Raw genomic sequence first — 13071 nt, forward strand, 5'->3', positions numbered from 1 at the left:
TTGTCTCTGGTTTTCTTTACAGCATACAATAACTTAGCAGTCCAGTATTCATTCAATTATGCATGTGAATAAGCAGCGGTATCAAATTGATGAACATGTTTATGTCTACAAGCTTGAACCAAGTATCTTCATACTATAGATTTTGTGTTTAGGGTTGATGGTTTTTGTTGGGCAGGAAAGACATCCCTTTCCAAAACCGTGACCCCGTCCCGTCTCTGTTGGAATATACGACCTCGTATTATTTGGATGAGTATGTGGAAAAACAAGCAAGCTAACACTAGCAGCAAAGGTTGGCTAATTGAGTCGTACATGTTTCCAGTTGTTTAAATTGCCGCAGGTCTCCACACGCCAGGCAAAACCCCCCCCTTGGTGGCAACAAAACGCGGTTTGGGTGCCTGGACCGGGTTGGCTTTGAGGGGGGGCAACGACGAAAGAATGCTGAGCTCAGGAGCACTCTGGAACTGCTTGGCTCCCCGGAGGCCGGTGTTGTAGGACGCCGGACTGTAATGTGTTGCTGCACCAGGCACAGGATTTGGAGGAGGGATGGCAGATAATTTTGGAAAGCTAGGCAGTCCATCTATTTGGGAGGAAAATAAAGCTGTCTCTCCGAACGCGGCTCGTGCCAAGTCGGTGTCTGCGGTTGGAGCAGTCGGACCAGGAGGTGGAGTGGTCATGTCAGAGTGATTTATACGCTCGCCGAGGGTAGTGGCTGAACGAGGTGCGAGGACTTTGGGAACCAGAGTGGGAGCGGACATAGGTGTTGGTGTTGAGAATCTCTTGATCTCGTAGGTGCGGACCGTTTTTACGGGTATCTGCTTCGGTGACATTAATGAGCTGCCCGCCATTGCTGTAAGGTGGCCCTGGCGCTGGTCCCGTGGCGAAAGACTCGCTGAGAGATTTGCAGCACTTCCACAGTAGTTGAACATGGCAGAGTTTAGTTGGTAGGGCTGTCTTCTCATGAAATCCAGCGCTTGGATGCCCTCTCGCTGAGGAGCACCTTTCCCCTTGCTGCTTGGCTTGCCCATGTTCCTCTGGGGCCCTGTGGGGATAGAGGGGCCCAGGAGTGGGTTATACCCGATGGGAGGAGGGGCACGCACATTGGAGGAGTATTTCCATTGAGAGGAGGAGTGGTCAGGGGGTTGTACAGCACCGTGCAAGGACACTTCCTGTTGGTGATGGGTCTGTGGAGGGGCATCCACTAAATACATACCCATGCGGTTCTGTCTGCGGGCAAAGAGCTGAGCCCCCTTGCCTCCTGCCTGAATGATCTCTGGGGCCTCATGCAGAACCCGAGGCTTGGGTGCTACTGGGGGTGGCATCTTCCCTGTGCTGACTGCTGCATTGTTTCCTTCCTGCGGAACATCATAAAAATCTTCAGAGAACCTTTGGTCATACTTGGGACGTGAAGCCCTCTCATCAAAATTCTGCACCATGGACAAGAGCTCAGGGTTAGGGGAATTTTTCTTTACTTGGGGTATATTGAACATAGGTTTGGGTTTCCCACCACGGCGACGAGCCCCAAGTAAGATTCCTGTACGACCTCCTGGGGTCGGAGCTATCGCTTCTGACTCTGAGACCACGGACACCGGTGCTACAGGTGTCATGGGAATTTGAATAGGGCATGAAGGAGTGACTGGCACGCCTGGAGGGCCCGTTGCAACTCCGTCAATTGTACTGGGAGTTTGAGCTGCACAGGGAATAGGACTTGAAACGACATACTGTGGTGTAGCTGGCGTCACGGGCTGCGGCCGAGGTGATACCATATGCTCTGGTGGAGCTGAAGCCACGGTCTGTGGTGGAGCAGAAAACATGGGTTGTGCTGGAGGTTGGGCCATCGGAGGCACATTTACATATTGAACTGGATAAGCAGCACTCATCTGTTGGCCTGTGTATGTCGTCTCTGCTAGAGAGCGACTGGTCGAAGGGTTTAGAATGACAGAAGCCTCCAGTGTGCGGGTTACAGGAGCAGCAGGTTTAGAAGAGACAGAAGGACCGGGGGACAGCTGTAACATTACTGATGCCGCGTTAATAGCCTGATCTTGGCCAGTAGAAAATGGCGGCGGCACCGCAGCTGCTGAGGTAGGTCGCTGGTTTGTCTTTGTGACCGATGGCTTGAATGCCACCGGAGCAGTTGCAGCCCGAATAGTTATGAAGCCAGGTGTAAAGGGACGGGCAGTTCTATTGAGAACATTACCGGCAGGGGCTTCTGGTATGGGTGTCTCTCCTGGTGGTGGACTGCCAATGATCATATCCACAGAGGAAATGGCCGACCTGGGTCCTCCTTGCGTCACCACGGTTCTAGTTCCACCGGTGGCTTGGGACGCCTCTCCATTCGATACGCTAAAGGTTGCTTGGGCTTGATACATATCTTGCCGCATGTCTGGATAGAACATCTGGCCTCGCTCGACCACCTGAGACTGTGTTTCCTCCACCTTCTTGGCATGCTCAGCAGCCCTTTTCCTTTGCTGTTCAAACAACTGGGCACCCTTCCCTGCGGTAGCATTCAAACCTGGACTTGGAGCATCCTCCTCCCTATCCCCGCGGCCCTCGACACCGGCAGTCGCCCTCTTCTCGAGCATATTCAGGTAGTCACTGTCCCAAGTTGGGTCAGGAGCGGACGAAAAGCCCTCTTCCTCAAATTCGGACTCACTGCCGAGTAACGGCCCATCTTCCTCTTGAGAGTCCCGGCGCTGATCCTCATCCACGCTGCCAAAGCTTGTGAGGGTATATTTCTTGGAGCGCTGCCGCCTTTTCTTGAACATCAGCACCCCTTTAGAGTGAGGATTGGGAGCGGCCGTCAGCAGGGATGCGATAGTTTTACACTTACTTCGGGCTTCCTTTACGTGCTTGTCCTGTGGCGTGTCTCCCCGGTGAAGCTCTGCAGAGTGTATAAACCGCAGCTATTAGACATAATTGTGTTCGATTGGGTGAAATAAATATGCATCAATCAAATATGGATCTTGTCTAAATGTGCCACATGTTACTGTTTAAAATTTGCTGTCCAGAAGATGAGTCAATAGCATATATAGCAGCGAGGAGCGATCTGTCCGATTTTGTCTCTGAGGTCTTCATACAAACGCATCCTGAATGGCCGCCCGTAGCAGCCATCAATCGATCATCAATCATCTGCCAAATTCCAGGCAAGCCTTCAGCTACTCACGTTAGCTGCAGCAAAGTATGAGCCTGTGAGATGTTTAATAAATGTGCGAGCTGGTAGAAAGTTGCAAAGTTAACCTGGTCGCTGACCGTAAAGAGAACATGTCCCCACTGTGCACCGCAGAAGGGATAGCGTGAGAATTATTTTGTCTTCATTTATTCTTCAACTTGATATCGTAGACGATGGTAAACTTTGGACACTAATTTGGTGATGAGAAAAAGGAAACTCAAGCAGATGTGACGTGTCGAACGGTACAAAAATGTGAACGTTTCTCGACACGGCTACTTACTGGCTTGCTTGGCCTTTTCCATGTAGGTTGTCGTCAATTCCTCATCAATTGGGTTATTGACAGGCCCCACCATGGGCACGAGCTGGCTCCGAGAACCCAGCATCAGTGCCTCCTTTGCCCTCTCGGGGGATACTAAAGGGACGTTAGCAAGCTCCAGGAAGTCCTCCTCCCGGTCTCCATCTCGTGGCCCCTGGTCATCTGCTGACGAGATGTTGGAAGATGTCTCGGTTGAGGTGTGGGAGGACCACATTCCTGGACCGGTGGGCTGGTAAATCACTTCTCTTCGCGCTACCCCTGGCAGCCCCCCGTTTTCACCTCCCCCAAATCCTTCCGAGGAATTTAGATAAGCGTTTGCATCTGGGGCGCTGTCATAGCCACTCATCTCTGACGTCTCCCCTCCCCCAGGGGAGGTCCATCCCGTCTGTTTCCCCGGGTTGGAGTTGGGGCTGCGTCGTTTCTGACGCCGCTGCCTCTCGTAAGCCGCTACGTCCGCGTCGCTGTCGGTTTCGCCGTAGTAGGCCTCGCTACCGGGCGGCGAAGTCAGGCCGCGGGCCCGAGACGATCGGCCGCGGTGGACCTCGCGGAGCGGCGCTTGGTGGACGTCGGTGGCTGACGGGTTCTGCAGGGAAGCACGGTATTCCTTGTCGATGCGAGGAGAAGGGGCACGGGTCACAAGCACAACAGATTGAAACCCAGCAGGTACTCTGGAAGTATGAAAGTTTAGACTTCTGTAAATGCTTGGAACACCAGGATTTAGAGTACTGTACTTCTTTCGAGAGGTGGGGGACTTGAGGCACACGACTCAATTCCGATTTGAGATGCTAATTTAAGCGCTTGGCATTTGCTCGGCTGAGATCAATGATGAGCCCCGTTTGAATGACTCGCTATTCATGACACTCGACTTGGCGCGGACTTCAACTACGAGTCTTGCCTCTTTGCATTTGAAAAGGTTTTTTTGAAGAAAAGTTATTTTTTTTTTTTGTTGGCAATGAGAGGGAGCCTGGCAAGCCACCAGTATGCGAGCGTATGATGCAGACTCCAAAGGTCACCTCGAGAAATGAGTATCACGGAGGAAATTCAGAAAATTATTACCTTTTGGTTAAGGTTGGGAAAACTAAAACGGCGACGTGCAAGGTTTGAATTTCAAATTGAAGAGACAGAACAGCTATATTACGATAATCACAAAGACAAGTAAATTGTTTACAGTTTAGCTAGCTGGTCAGAGAGCCAACTTAGCCTCATGTTTATTTTGTTGAATTGAGAAGAGGATGAAGTGACAGACAAGAGACATTTGGGTTTTTGGAACCCTTCAAAACTGTGATTGTACAGCTACACCACGCAAGTGCAGGTATTGACTGCAGAGGGGCTAATGTGGAGAAATATGTTGCGACCAAGCATATTGTATGACTTGAGTCACGCCTCGCTTAACCCAAGTCGTGACTTTTCTCGACTTGCTTGATATTTGCCCGATAACTCGCTACTTGCTTGAAAATCGGAAAGTCAGACTCGAGACTTACTTATGGCTTGCAGATATGTGCTGACTCCCACCTCAGTTCCTACCTTTTGACACGGATGTGTAGTGTTCCCGGGGAGGCGTCTATGAGGTTCATAGCCTGGGCGTGGGATAACGCGTCACATGGCCGGTCGTTGATGGACATCAGCTCGTCCGCCTCCCTCAACCCGGCTCTGCAGGCCTTGCTGCGTTTGCGCACCTACGTCGGCGCACATGGGAAGAAATGGACCCGCTCGTAAGAACAGAGTCGCATCCTTTGGGCGTGTTTTACAGCGCGTGTGAGGATCACTTGAGATTGTGCCATTTTATCGCCTCTTTTTGCCAAGAAAGTGAAATTGAAAGTGAATTGACCTTAACGGGCTTGATGTGGTGCTTTGTCATCCTTTCTGGCATCCAGAACAGATGAAAGTGGAAATCTGCAGTACAGCAGAGGCCCTGTTGGTGATCCTTGCACTCAATGGAACGAACGTCTTGGCGTGGTCTCTTCACGCCCGATAAAACCAACCCACTGACCGGTGCCATTGCAACGACCCAATTCATGTTTGACTCGCTTCATAAGTCGGGCCGATGCGGCTCGTCGGCGGATTTCAAATCGAAAGTCAACACGCCAACGTCTGTGCGGTGCGTCTGCTTTATGTAGACTTATTCCCTGACAGCTTCGCCTTGCTGTGGTCACATGGCACATGTTGCCGCTCAAGTGGAACACGCATCCGCTCTTAAACGGGCAGATGCCAGCGAGTAGCTGTCTGTCTTCTTTTGGAGCTTTGCTATTTCTGCGCGAGGTTCGTCAGGACCGTGACGTGATGCCCCCCCGTAAGGCGACGCAAATCCCGTAAGAAACGAGTCGGCGAGCTGAGTGTAAGTCACGTGTGCAAGTCATCGGGAAGGCGGAAGCAAAGTTGACGTAGCAAAGATCGAGTCAGGCTGTAAAGTCAAGTTATTACTTGCCCTAAGCGAGGCGTAAGTCAAGTCATGCAAGCTTGTTCAAAATCAGCTTTATTGGCTTTATTACAGTCGCAACATATTGTCAGCCACTTTGGACAAAGTACCTGCGATTGCATTAGTTCGATGTTTTATAATTGTTCTAAAACCAGTCTCTCTGTATTGCCCATCATTTCAGTATTGTGTGTTCTCAGTCGATGTTTGACGAGCTCGCAGTTAGCAAAACTGTGACCTTGACATAGCTTACCTGTCCTCGTTGGTTTTCGAGGGACAGATGAAGTTCGAGGTCATAGTTGATGTCTCTTTTAATATTTGAGTTGTAAACCATTTCATCTTGCCTGATTTTCTCAAAACAAAATAATTCTTCAATCCAAATCTAATCTTTGGCGCGCTGTCAATGACACTTTGATCGTGAAGTGACCTTTGCACTCTGCCGCATGGCGTAATGCTGCTTTCCTGACAAAGCAAAACTGCAACAATAACGTTCGTATAGTTCAAGTCTAAAAATTCAAATTGAGACTTTTATTAGATGTAGCCAAGTACGTCGTAACGTTGATGACTTAAGTCTTACTCCGGTCAAGTCGCGTCATTGGAGTCAAGCATCCACCTCTGATTATGAATTCCAGTCAAGTCAGTGCAGAGGTGCTCTTGACTGTAAATTTGGGCATAAAAAAAATCGCATTAGTCAACTGTCCCCCCCTGCTGGCTATTCTAATTGAAGTGTAACCCAATCACACATCCTCATTTAGCAAAGCCTTTTTTCGAAGTGGCCTACTTATGGCGCGGAATATCAGCGATTCATTCAGTCACCTTGCGGTTATGAAGCGCAACACTTCTGATATCCTTACATGCGCGCACACACACACACACACACACGCGCGCGTACACGGGAGCGCGCCGCTAGTTCAAAAATACACGCGCGCTCATAAATAAACACAGAAACGCGCACAGGCAGCGGTCCACAAGCGCTCCCAAAATCCCAAAGTGTCAGAGCCCGACTCGTACACCTGTTGGGCGTCTGACGTGACCACGCCTCCTCGCTCTCGGGGGTGAAGGAGCCACGCCGTTTTAGATCCGAACAAGAGCAGCTGTCCTCTGCCGTAAAGGTGATTTGATGTCCCCGTCGCGCAGTATAAACACGGCAGCTAAGTCATCCAGACCCAGATATAAACGGACAGCGGTGCCTTGAGATATGAGTTCGGCTTCTTTCGTGAGCGCGCTTGCGACTCAAGACAATGGTATCTTTCCTTTCCCTGCTGAAAGGAATGGATAGGCCATTAATCATTTCTTGCTCTCCCAAAATCGTTTTAATAAGGAGAAAATGGCTCGCTACAACGTTGTACTTTTTAAAAAGAGTAACATTATTCATTGAATGGAAAGAATTCAACAGTTTATGTGTGATGAGGTAATGCCGCAATCTAATTCATTGTGCTGATCCTTCTGGTGTGCCGGCCTTGGTGACTGGTATGTAGTATGATACTACAGATAGAAAAGAAGAGCAATAGTACTTCTATGCTACTACACATAGCTACTATAAGTGTCTCCGTAAGTTTCTGAAACAATTTGTCATTTTTCTCTGAGTATTGTCTATAAACGGGCCTCCGCTGTTTGTGTCCAAATATCATTTGCTCCTAAAATCATGACGATCATTTCATTGGCATTGTTTGCTAACATTAAGCAAAGAGGATGCCTCTTCTCCTTCTTTCCTTTTTTTTTTTTTTTTTAGCAGCTTTTTTGAAATCGTGTCGCTGATATTTCAAGACACCACCGAACTTTCTCCTCCTCTAGCAAGGAGCTGAATGGCAACGTTCCCGACAGGTGAAAATTTCCACCGATGTCCACTTGAACCCCTTTTCGTGACCCTTTTTTTTGTAACCCGCTGATGGCGGCGGTGGTGACGCCGTAAGCAAAGTGGCGTCTTCCCCCGTGAGGACTCCTTTGTAGAAGCACATTTTTGATCGACTGTTGGGTGTCGTCTTGGTCTCGTGATGTCAAAATGTTGACAGATTTCTTAAATACGAATTCTAATTCTTCCCAATTTTTCTTTTTTTTTCGGGGTCCCCATTTTGAGTGAGACTTGTAACGATTTCAGGGTCATTTTCCTTGTCGATTTTGGCGTTGGTTTTATGGATGGCTGCCCTCCGTGACGCCGACTTTCCCAATTTATCCCAAGACCGGCACTGACTTGGGCCGGATTTACCCCGCCTTTAGAAGCTACAAATTGTAATGGACCCCAGATGTTTACCGGTCGATCCGTGGATGTGCGTTCCAAATATTACATAAGTTTAAAATAATTTCACCTGTAAATATTATTGCGCTTTTTACTTGGAAGACCAATATCCACAACAATGAGACAGTGCAGGTCAGATATTTTTCTTGAGAATGGACATTATGCCCCTCTCAAAGCAGCGCCCGTTCCAAAGGTGCCAAGTACAAAGTGCACGGGGTTGACTTTTTTTTTTTTTTTTTTAAGCACTGAACTGAAACGCACACCCTGTCTGACCCCCCAAAATAGACACCTGCTCGCTCAACACTTTGATAAAGAGAATGTTCCCATTGAATTATTTGTGATCATAAAAGACTTAATTGATGTCATACAGCTCATGTGACTGATAATGACAACAAAAAACTTGAAGAACTTCCTTGAAGTGCCTTATTTATACATTTTTGATGAGTTTAGATGTGAAATTGAAAAAACGTCCGTAATTGCCAAATTCTAGAACGCAGTGGAGCGCAATGTTTGCATCTCCCCGGAAGGGAACCTAATCCCGATTTTTAGCGCTCTGATGCGAGTGTTTCCATCTCAATGTCAAATCACATGATAGGCTGAACTCGAGTGGAGCGGTCACAGCGTCAATGCTGTGTCCAATGAAAAGACAGAAACGGTGGCTAAGTGGTTGACCTGAATCGCAAGCCACAACCTTACACACAAACATCGTCCGCCAAGGTCAAATTTTGATTCGATTTGATCGAAACGCTTTAGAGGACGTTGTCAAGTTTAGTTCTGGACAAATCACCGTAGCTATAAACTGGCAATTCTGGGTTTCCTGGACAAAATGGGAAAATTTCACGTTTTGGAAAGCCCGTTTCAGTGCGTGAGCGACCCATCATCTTACCTTGGCCACCTGCAGTGGCTTGTGGTGCTCCGCCCCGCCCTGCAGACGGAAGCCCCACGGCGCTCCACCGGACAACGTAATCAAAACTTCCTCCGCAACCATTTTTTTTTTTCTCTCAACTTTTTTTTTTGCCTTTTATCTTGTCTTCTTGTTCTTGGTCCTTGCCCGGGCGGGGCCCCTCAACACCTTGGCCCCATGGATAGCACTAAGGGCCCCCCTCAAACGCTCCCACCTACGCTTTGCCTGCCGCACTGTCCGAGCGCTGACATTTTTCTAAGCCGGGCCCCGAGGCTGATGCTCATACCTGAACGCACGCGCACAAACACACCCCGCCCCAACCATCCCGGCGGAGAGCACGATGGGGGGGGGTCTGCTTACACGGAGGAATGCCTTTCCCCAAATGAGCGAGGGACGGCTCGAGCGCAACACTTGTCCTGTCACTCAGTCTTGTATGCCACTGAGCTGCTGATAGCCCCTCTAAAAATAATGTTCCACCACTTCTGCTCCTCTTGGGGATCAAGCAAAAAAAACAAAAAGAACGCTCATGAACATCCAAATTGCAAAATATATAGGAAAGCGTCTGCCGCGCAGTTCTGAGGACCGGGGTTCGAATCCCTGTGTGGAGTTTGCATGTTCTCCGGGTGCCGCTTAGGACAAGAGATGCTAGCCACCAGCTAGCTTGCACCTAATAATAATAATAATAATAATGGGAAATTGCCCCGGCTAACCACTGATGCAAACAATGGCGCTCAAATCCTTTTCTAATTTCATCCCGACTCAGCTTCGACGCGCACGTGCGTCACCGGTCAGAATTTTAGCTTCGCTCCCAAGAACCTGCAAAACTGAAATTGTGAAAGACATTTTCACGCCATCTCCCTCAGTTGAGCGCTACATACGGCAGTTTTCTGTTTTTGCACATTTTATCTTCAAGGATGGAAATGTATTTTGAAATAAACCTCTGAATTCCTTTGAGGGCGTCTTTTCAAGCCCACCCGCAGTGCAACTTCTTCATGCGGCGTTTCTGCAACGCGACGGCTGACTTACTGAATGTTGTGAGGCTGCTGCGGCATCCGGTCAGCTCCTCCGGGCAAGAAGACATTCAAGGCTGTCATCATTGAGCTTTTGGGATAAATGGAGGACGAGGACGAGGAGCCAGCATAGCATCACGGAAACGTGTCACCAATATAATTACTCAATGAAATACACATGAAGACTGCACACAAATATAGTGTTTCTCCCCACCTATTTATCTTTTTTTAAACTCCCAAATTTTTTTTCAATTTTCTTTGGAACCCATCTATTGCTTGCTTTTGCACTTGTTATCTTAAATGATATTTACAATGGAAAGTGAGAACTTGAACTTTCATTTGCAGTCCGGACTGTGAGCTGGTTTAATGCCCCGCAAGCATCTCCAATTTTTTTCCCCTTTTTTTTTTTTTTTTTTTGCAGTAGTCAACATTTTGTCCAATTTTTGCACAGAACATAAAACGTTCAAATTGGGCGCTAAATGCTTGTTATTGGGCATTTACAGCATTTACTGTTCCAAAATAAAGAACCCCTCCACCCATTACATAATGGAGTATCCCGGGCAACATCGAGCGGGCGTATGTAAACACGACTAAATGATGCTGTATTTTCCTTTGGGCACGGACTGGCCTTTAAAGTGTTTTTTTTTTTTTTTTTTTTTTTAAATATCGGGCCGGGTTCCCCCCGCAGTGCCGTTAGTATGAAGGCCGCGCTTGAGGTGACCAATGATAGCCGCCCCTTGGCAGCTTCGCTGCGCAGCTGTCTCCGCATCTCAGGATAGCGGCTCGGATCGGGCCCCCGGGGGTCAGACGCTCGCAGGAAATGTCACCGACCCCCCCCGCCTCGGTGTCACATCTGACGACTTGGAGCGTGTTCTACCTTACACAGATTGGAATCGGCTCGGCGCTAACTCCGGCGTGAACGGAGCGGATACAGTATATACCGCTGTGAACGTCACTTGTGACAATAGCGCCCTCTGGCGGTCACTTTACAACTTAACTCGATTTCTTTTGACGCAGTGAACCCCAAGCCTGCCGCGAGTTGTGAAAAACTGCCAATAATTGACATCTCCTGCCGGAAATTGTCACAAAAGGGTGGCAAAGCACAACGCTTATTTCATCAACAAAATCATTCAGTTTTGAAATATTTCAAACAAACTAACCTCCACGTGTTTCGCATCCATTGTGTTAGCTAGCATGCTAGCCTCAATAACACTTTAGCACAAACACACTCAGCGGAGTACGTGGCCTAGCAAATACGTGACGTTATGAAACTTGCTCTTTAGCAGTTACACACAATAATTAAGTGACAACTGGTGTAGCGAATCGCAAACATGCAGGCTAACACAGTACCTCTCCTTTTGCCGGTCTTTTCTTGCGTGTAGTATCTGTACTTTTTGTATTTCAGAGTGTGGCTATCTTGTGGTTCACCTGTTCGCTTTCCGAAGAAACGAAAAAACTATTGTTAGTATTCTACATTATTTAACACCCTGCAATCGTGTTTTGCAGAATCATCTCAATCATCAGAATCAGCATGGAAAAAAAAGACCTAAAATGTCGTTTTCAGCAAAATAGATTTCACTTGAAAAGTCACACATTTTCCAAATGTCAACTTCGAAAGCTTTCAGACAATTTAACCTTGAAGTTTTGTTCGGCATTTTTTTTTTTTTTACTATGCAGGTTCTATTAAATTTCATACATCTCAATACTTTCAGATTTCAGGATGCACCATTTGAGAATTAACATGGAAGAGAATTAAATTTCACTCCATATGATGGCGCTCTCCAGTGGCTGCATGATTAGGCTACATTTTCCATGCATGAGTTTATGATTAAAAATAGTACATGATCTTCAACATTGGCGATAAAAAATGTTGTACTGTTTATATATATATATATATACCCATCATAACCTGCAGTGGTGACCAGTTCAGCTTGGATTGGCTCCAGCAAGGCTGCAACCCATGTGAGGATAAGCACAGAAGATGAATGAATGTATTTATTCTAATTCTGCAGTAACTAGTGATACAGTAGCGCCCCCCTGTGGCCGTGAAGGCTCATAACACAGTAAACACGTGACACTGATGCTCGAGAGATAAAATAGATGTCGATCGCTGAATATCAAAATAGTTGATTCAAAACCGATTAAAATATTTAGGTAGTAAACATTTGATCATCATCACAAGCTGCAAACAACACAAATATGTTTGTGTGTGTATGTGCATCATTTGCAAAGGAAGACATTTCGTTGCCCCACTGGATTTGCATAATAGAACCACAAAGTATTGGATATTAAATAATACCACATTAAGTGGGTGACTGGTTAGAGCGTCTGTCTCACACTTCTGAGGACTGGGGTTCAAATCCCAGCCCCGCCTCTGCGAACTTTGCATGTTCTTCCCGTGCCAGCGTGGTTTTCCTCCCACACCCCAAAAACGTGCCTGCTAGCTCGACTGAAGACTCCAAATTGCCCAAAAGTGCGAATGTGAGCGCCAATGGTTGGTTTTTTTTTTTTTTTTTTTTGCCCTGTGATTGGCTGGCGACCCCTTGAGGGTGTACCCCACTTCCTGCCCGAAGAAAGGTGGAACGGAACAATATTATTTCCAGCTGAGCCGCCGTGCCTCTGTAAAAATAAACAGCACAAATATTTTTTTGCTTTTTTTGGGGAGTCTGGAACGGATGAATGGCATTTCCATTCACTTCAATAGGAGAGACGATTGCGGGCACGGAACAAAATCAACTTGTATCTCAAAGCTCGTTCAATGGCAGGCGAATGTTTCTGCCATCGTTTCCCGCTGAGAGCGCGAACAAAGGAGTGCAAACAAAGAGGACGAGCGGACCACAAAGGGGGATATCCTCCTTTTCAGCGCATTTTGCCCCATTAGCCGCCGCACGCTAACATCCTGTTAGCCAAGCAGCAGGCGGCGGCGGCGGCGGCCATTGTTGACTGCCCCGTCTTTGTTTTTGTGGAAAATTGGACATTCGATCGCGTTCCTCGGAAGGTCTTAAACTGCCAAAACCACAGGGTGT

At 47.7% G+C, this 13071-nt stretch overlaps 1 protein-coding gene across 1 annotated transcript; it reads right to left on the reverse strand.

The window, feature by feature from the left end:
* Window positions 1-323: 323 nt before the first annotated feature.
* synpo2la (synaptopodin 2-like a) lies at window positions 324-9433 on the reverse strand. Its single transcript, XM_061837738.1, has 8 exons — window positions 9018-9433; window positions 5007-5158; window positions 3447-4150; window positions 2195-2878; window positions 1720-1790; window positions 914-1352; window positions 656-847; window positions 324-514 (listed from the first exon to the last, which is right to left on the reverse strand). Exons 1-8 carry the CDS (start codon window positions 9117-9119, stop codon window positions 324-326), a joined length of 2535 nt encoding a protein of 844 aa, XP_061693722.1. The 5' UTR covers window positions 9120-9433.
* Between the last annotated feature and the right edge of the window lie 3638 nt (window positions 9434-13071).

This window comes from Syngnathoides biaculeatus, chromosome 12 (assembly GCF_019802595.1).
Source record: "Syngnathoides biaculeatus isolate LvHL_M chromosome 12, ASM1980259v1, whole genome shotgun sequence".
Taxonomy (NCBI): domain Eukaryota; kingdom Metazoa; phylum Chordata; class Actinopteri; order Syngnathiformes; family Syngnathidae; genus Syngnathoides; species Syngnathoides biaculeatus.

What these genes read in the sequence shown, in the direction of transcription:
- synpo2la (XM_061837738.1), bottom strand. Translation starts at nt 9,119, where the DNA reads ATGGTTGCGGAGGAAGTTTTGATTACGTTGTCCGGTGGAGCGCCGTGG. An exon ending in AGCCACTGCAGGTGGCCAAG is followed by an intron (nt 5,159 to 9,017) that starts GTAAGATGATGG and finishes GCGCCGACGTAG; the next exon opens with GTGCGCAAACGCAGCAAGGC. An exon ending in GGAAAAGGCCAAGCAAGCCA is followed by an intron (nt 2,879 to 3,446) that starts GTAAGTAGCCGT and finishes TACACTCTGCAG; the next exon opens with AGCTTCACCGGGGAGACACG.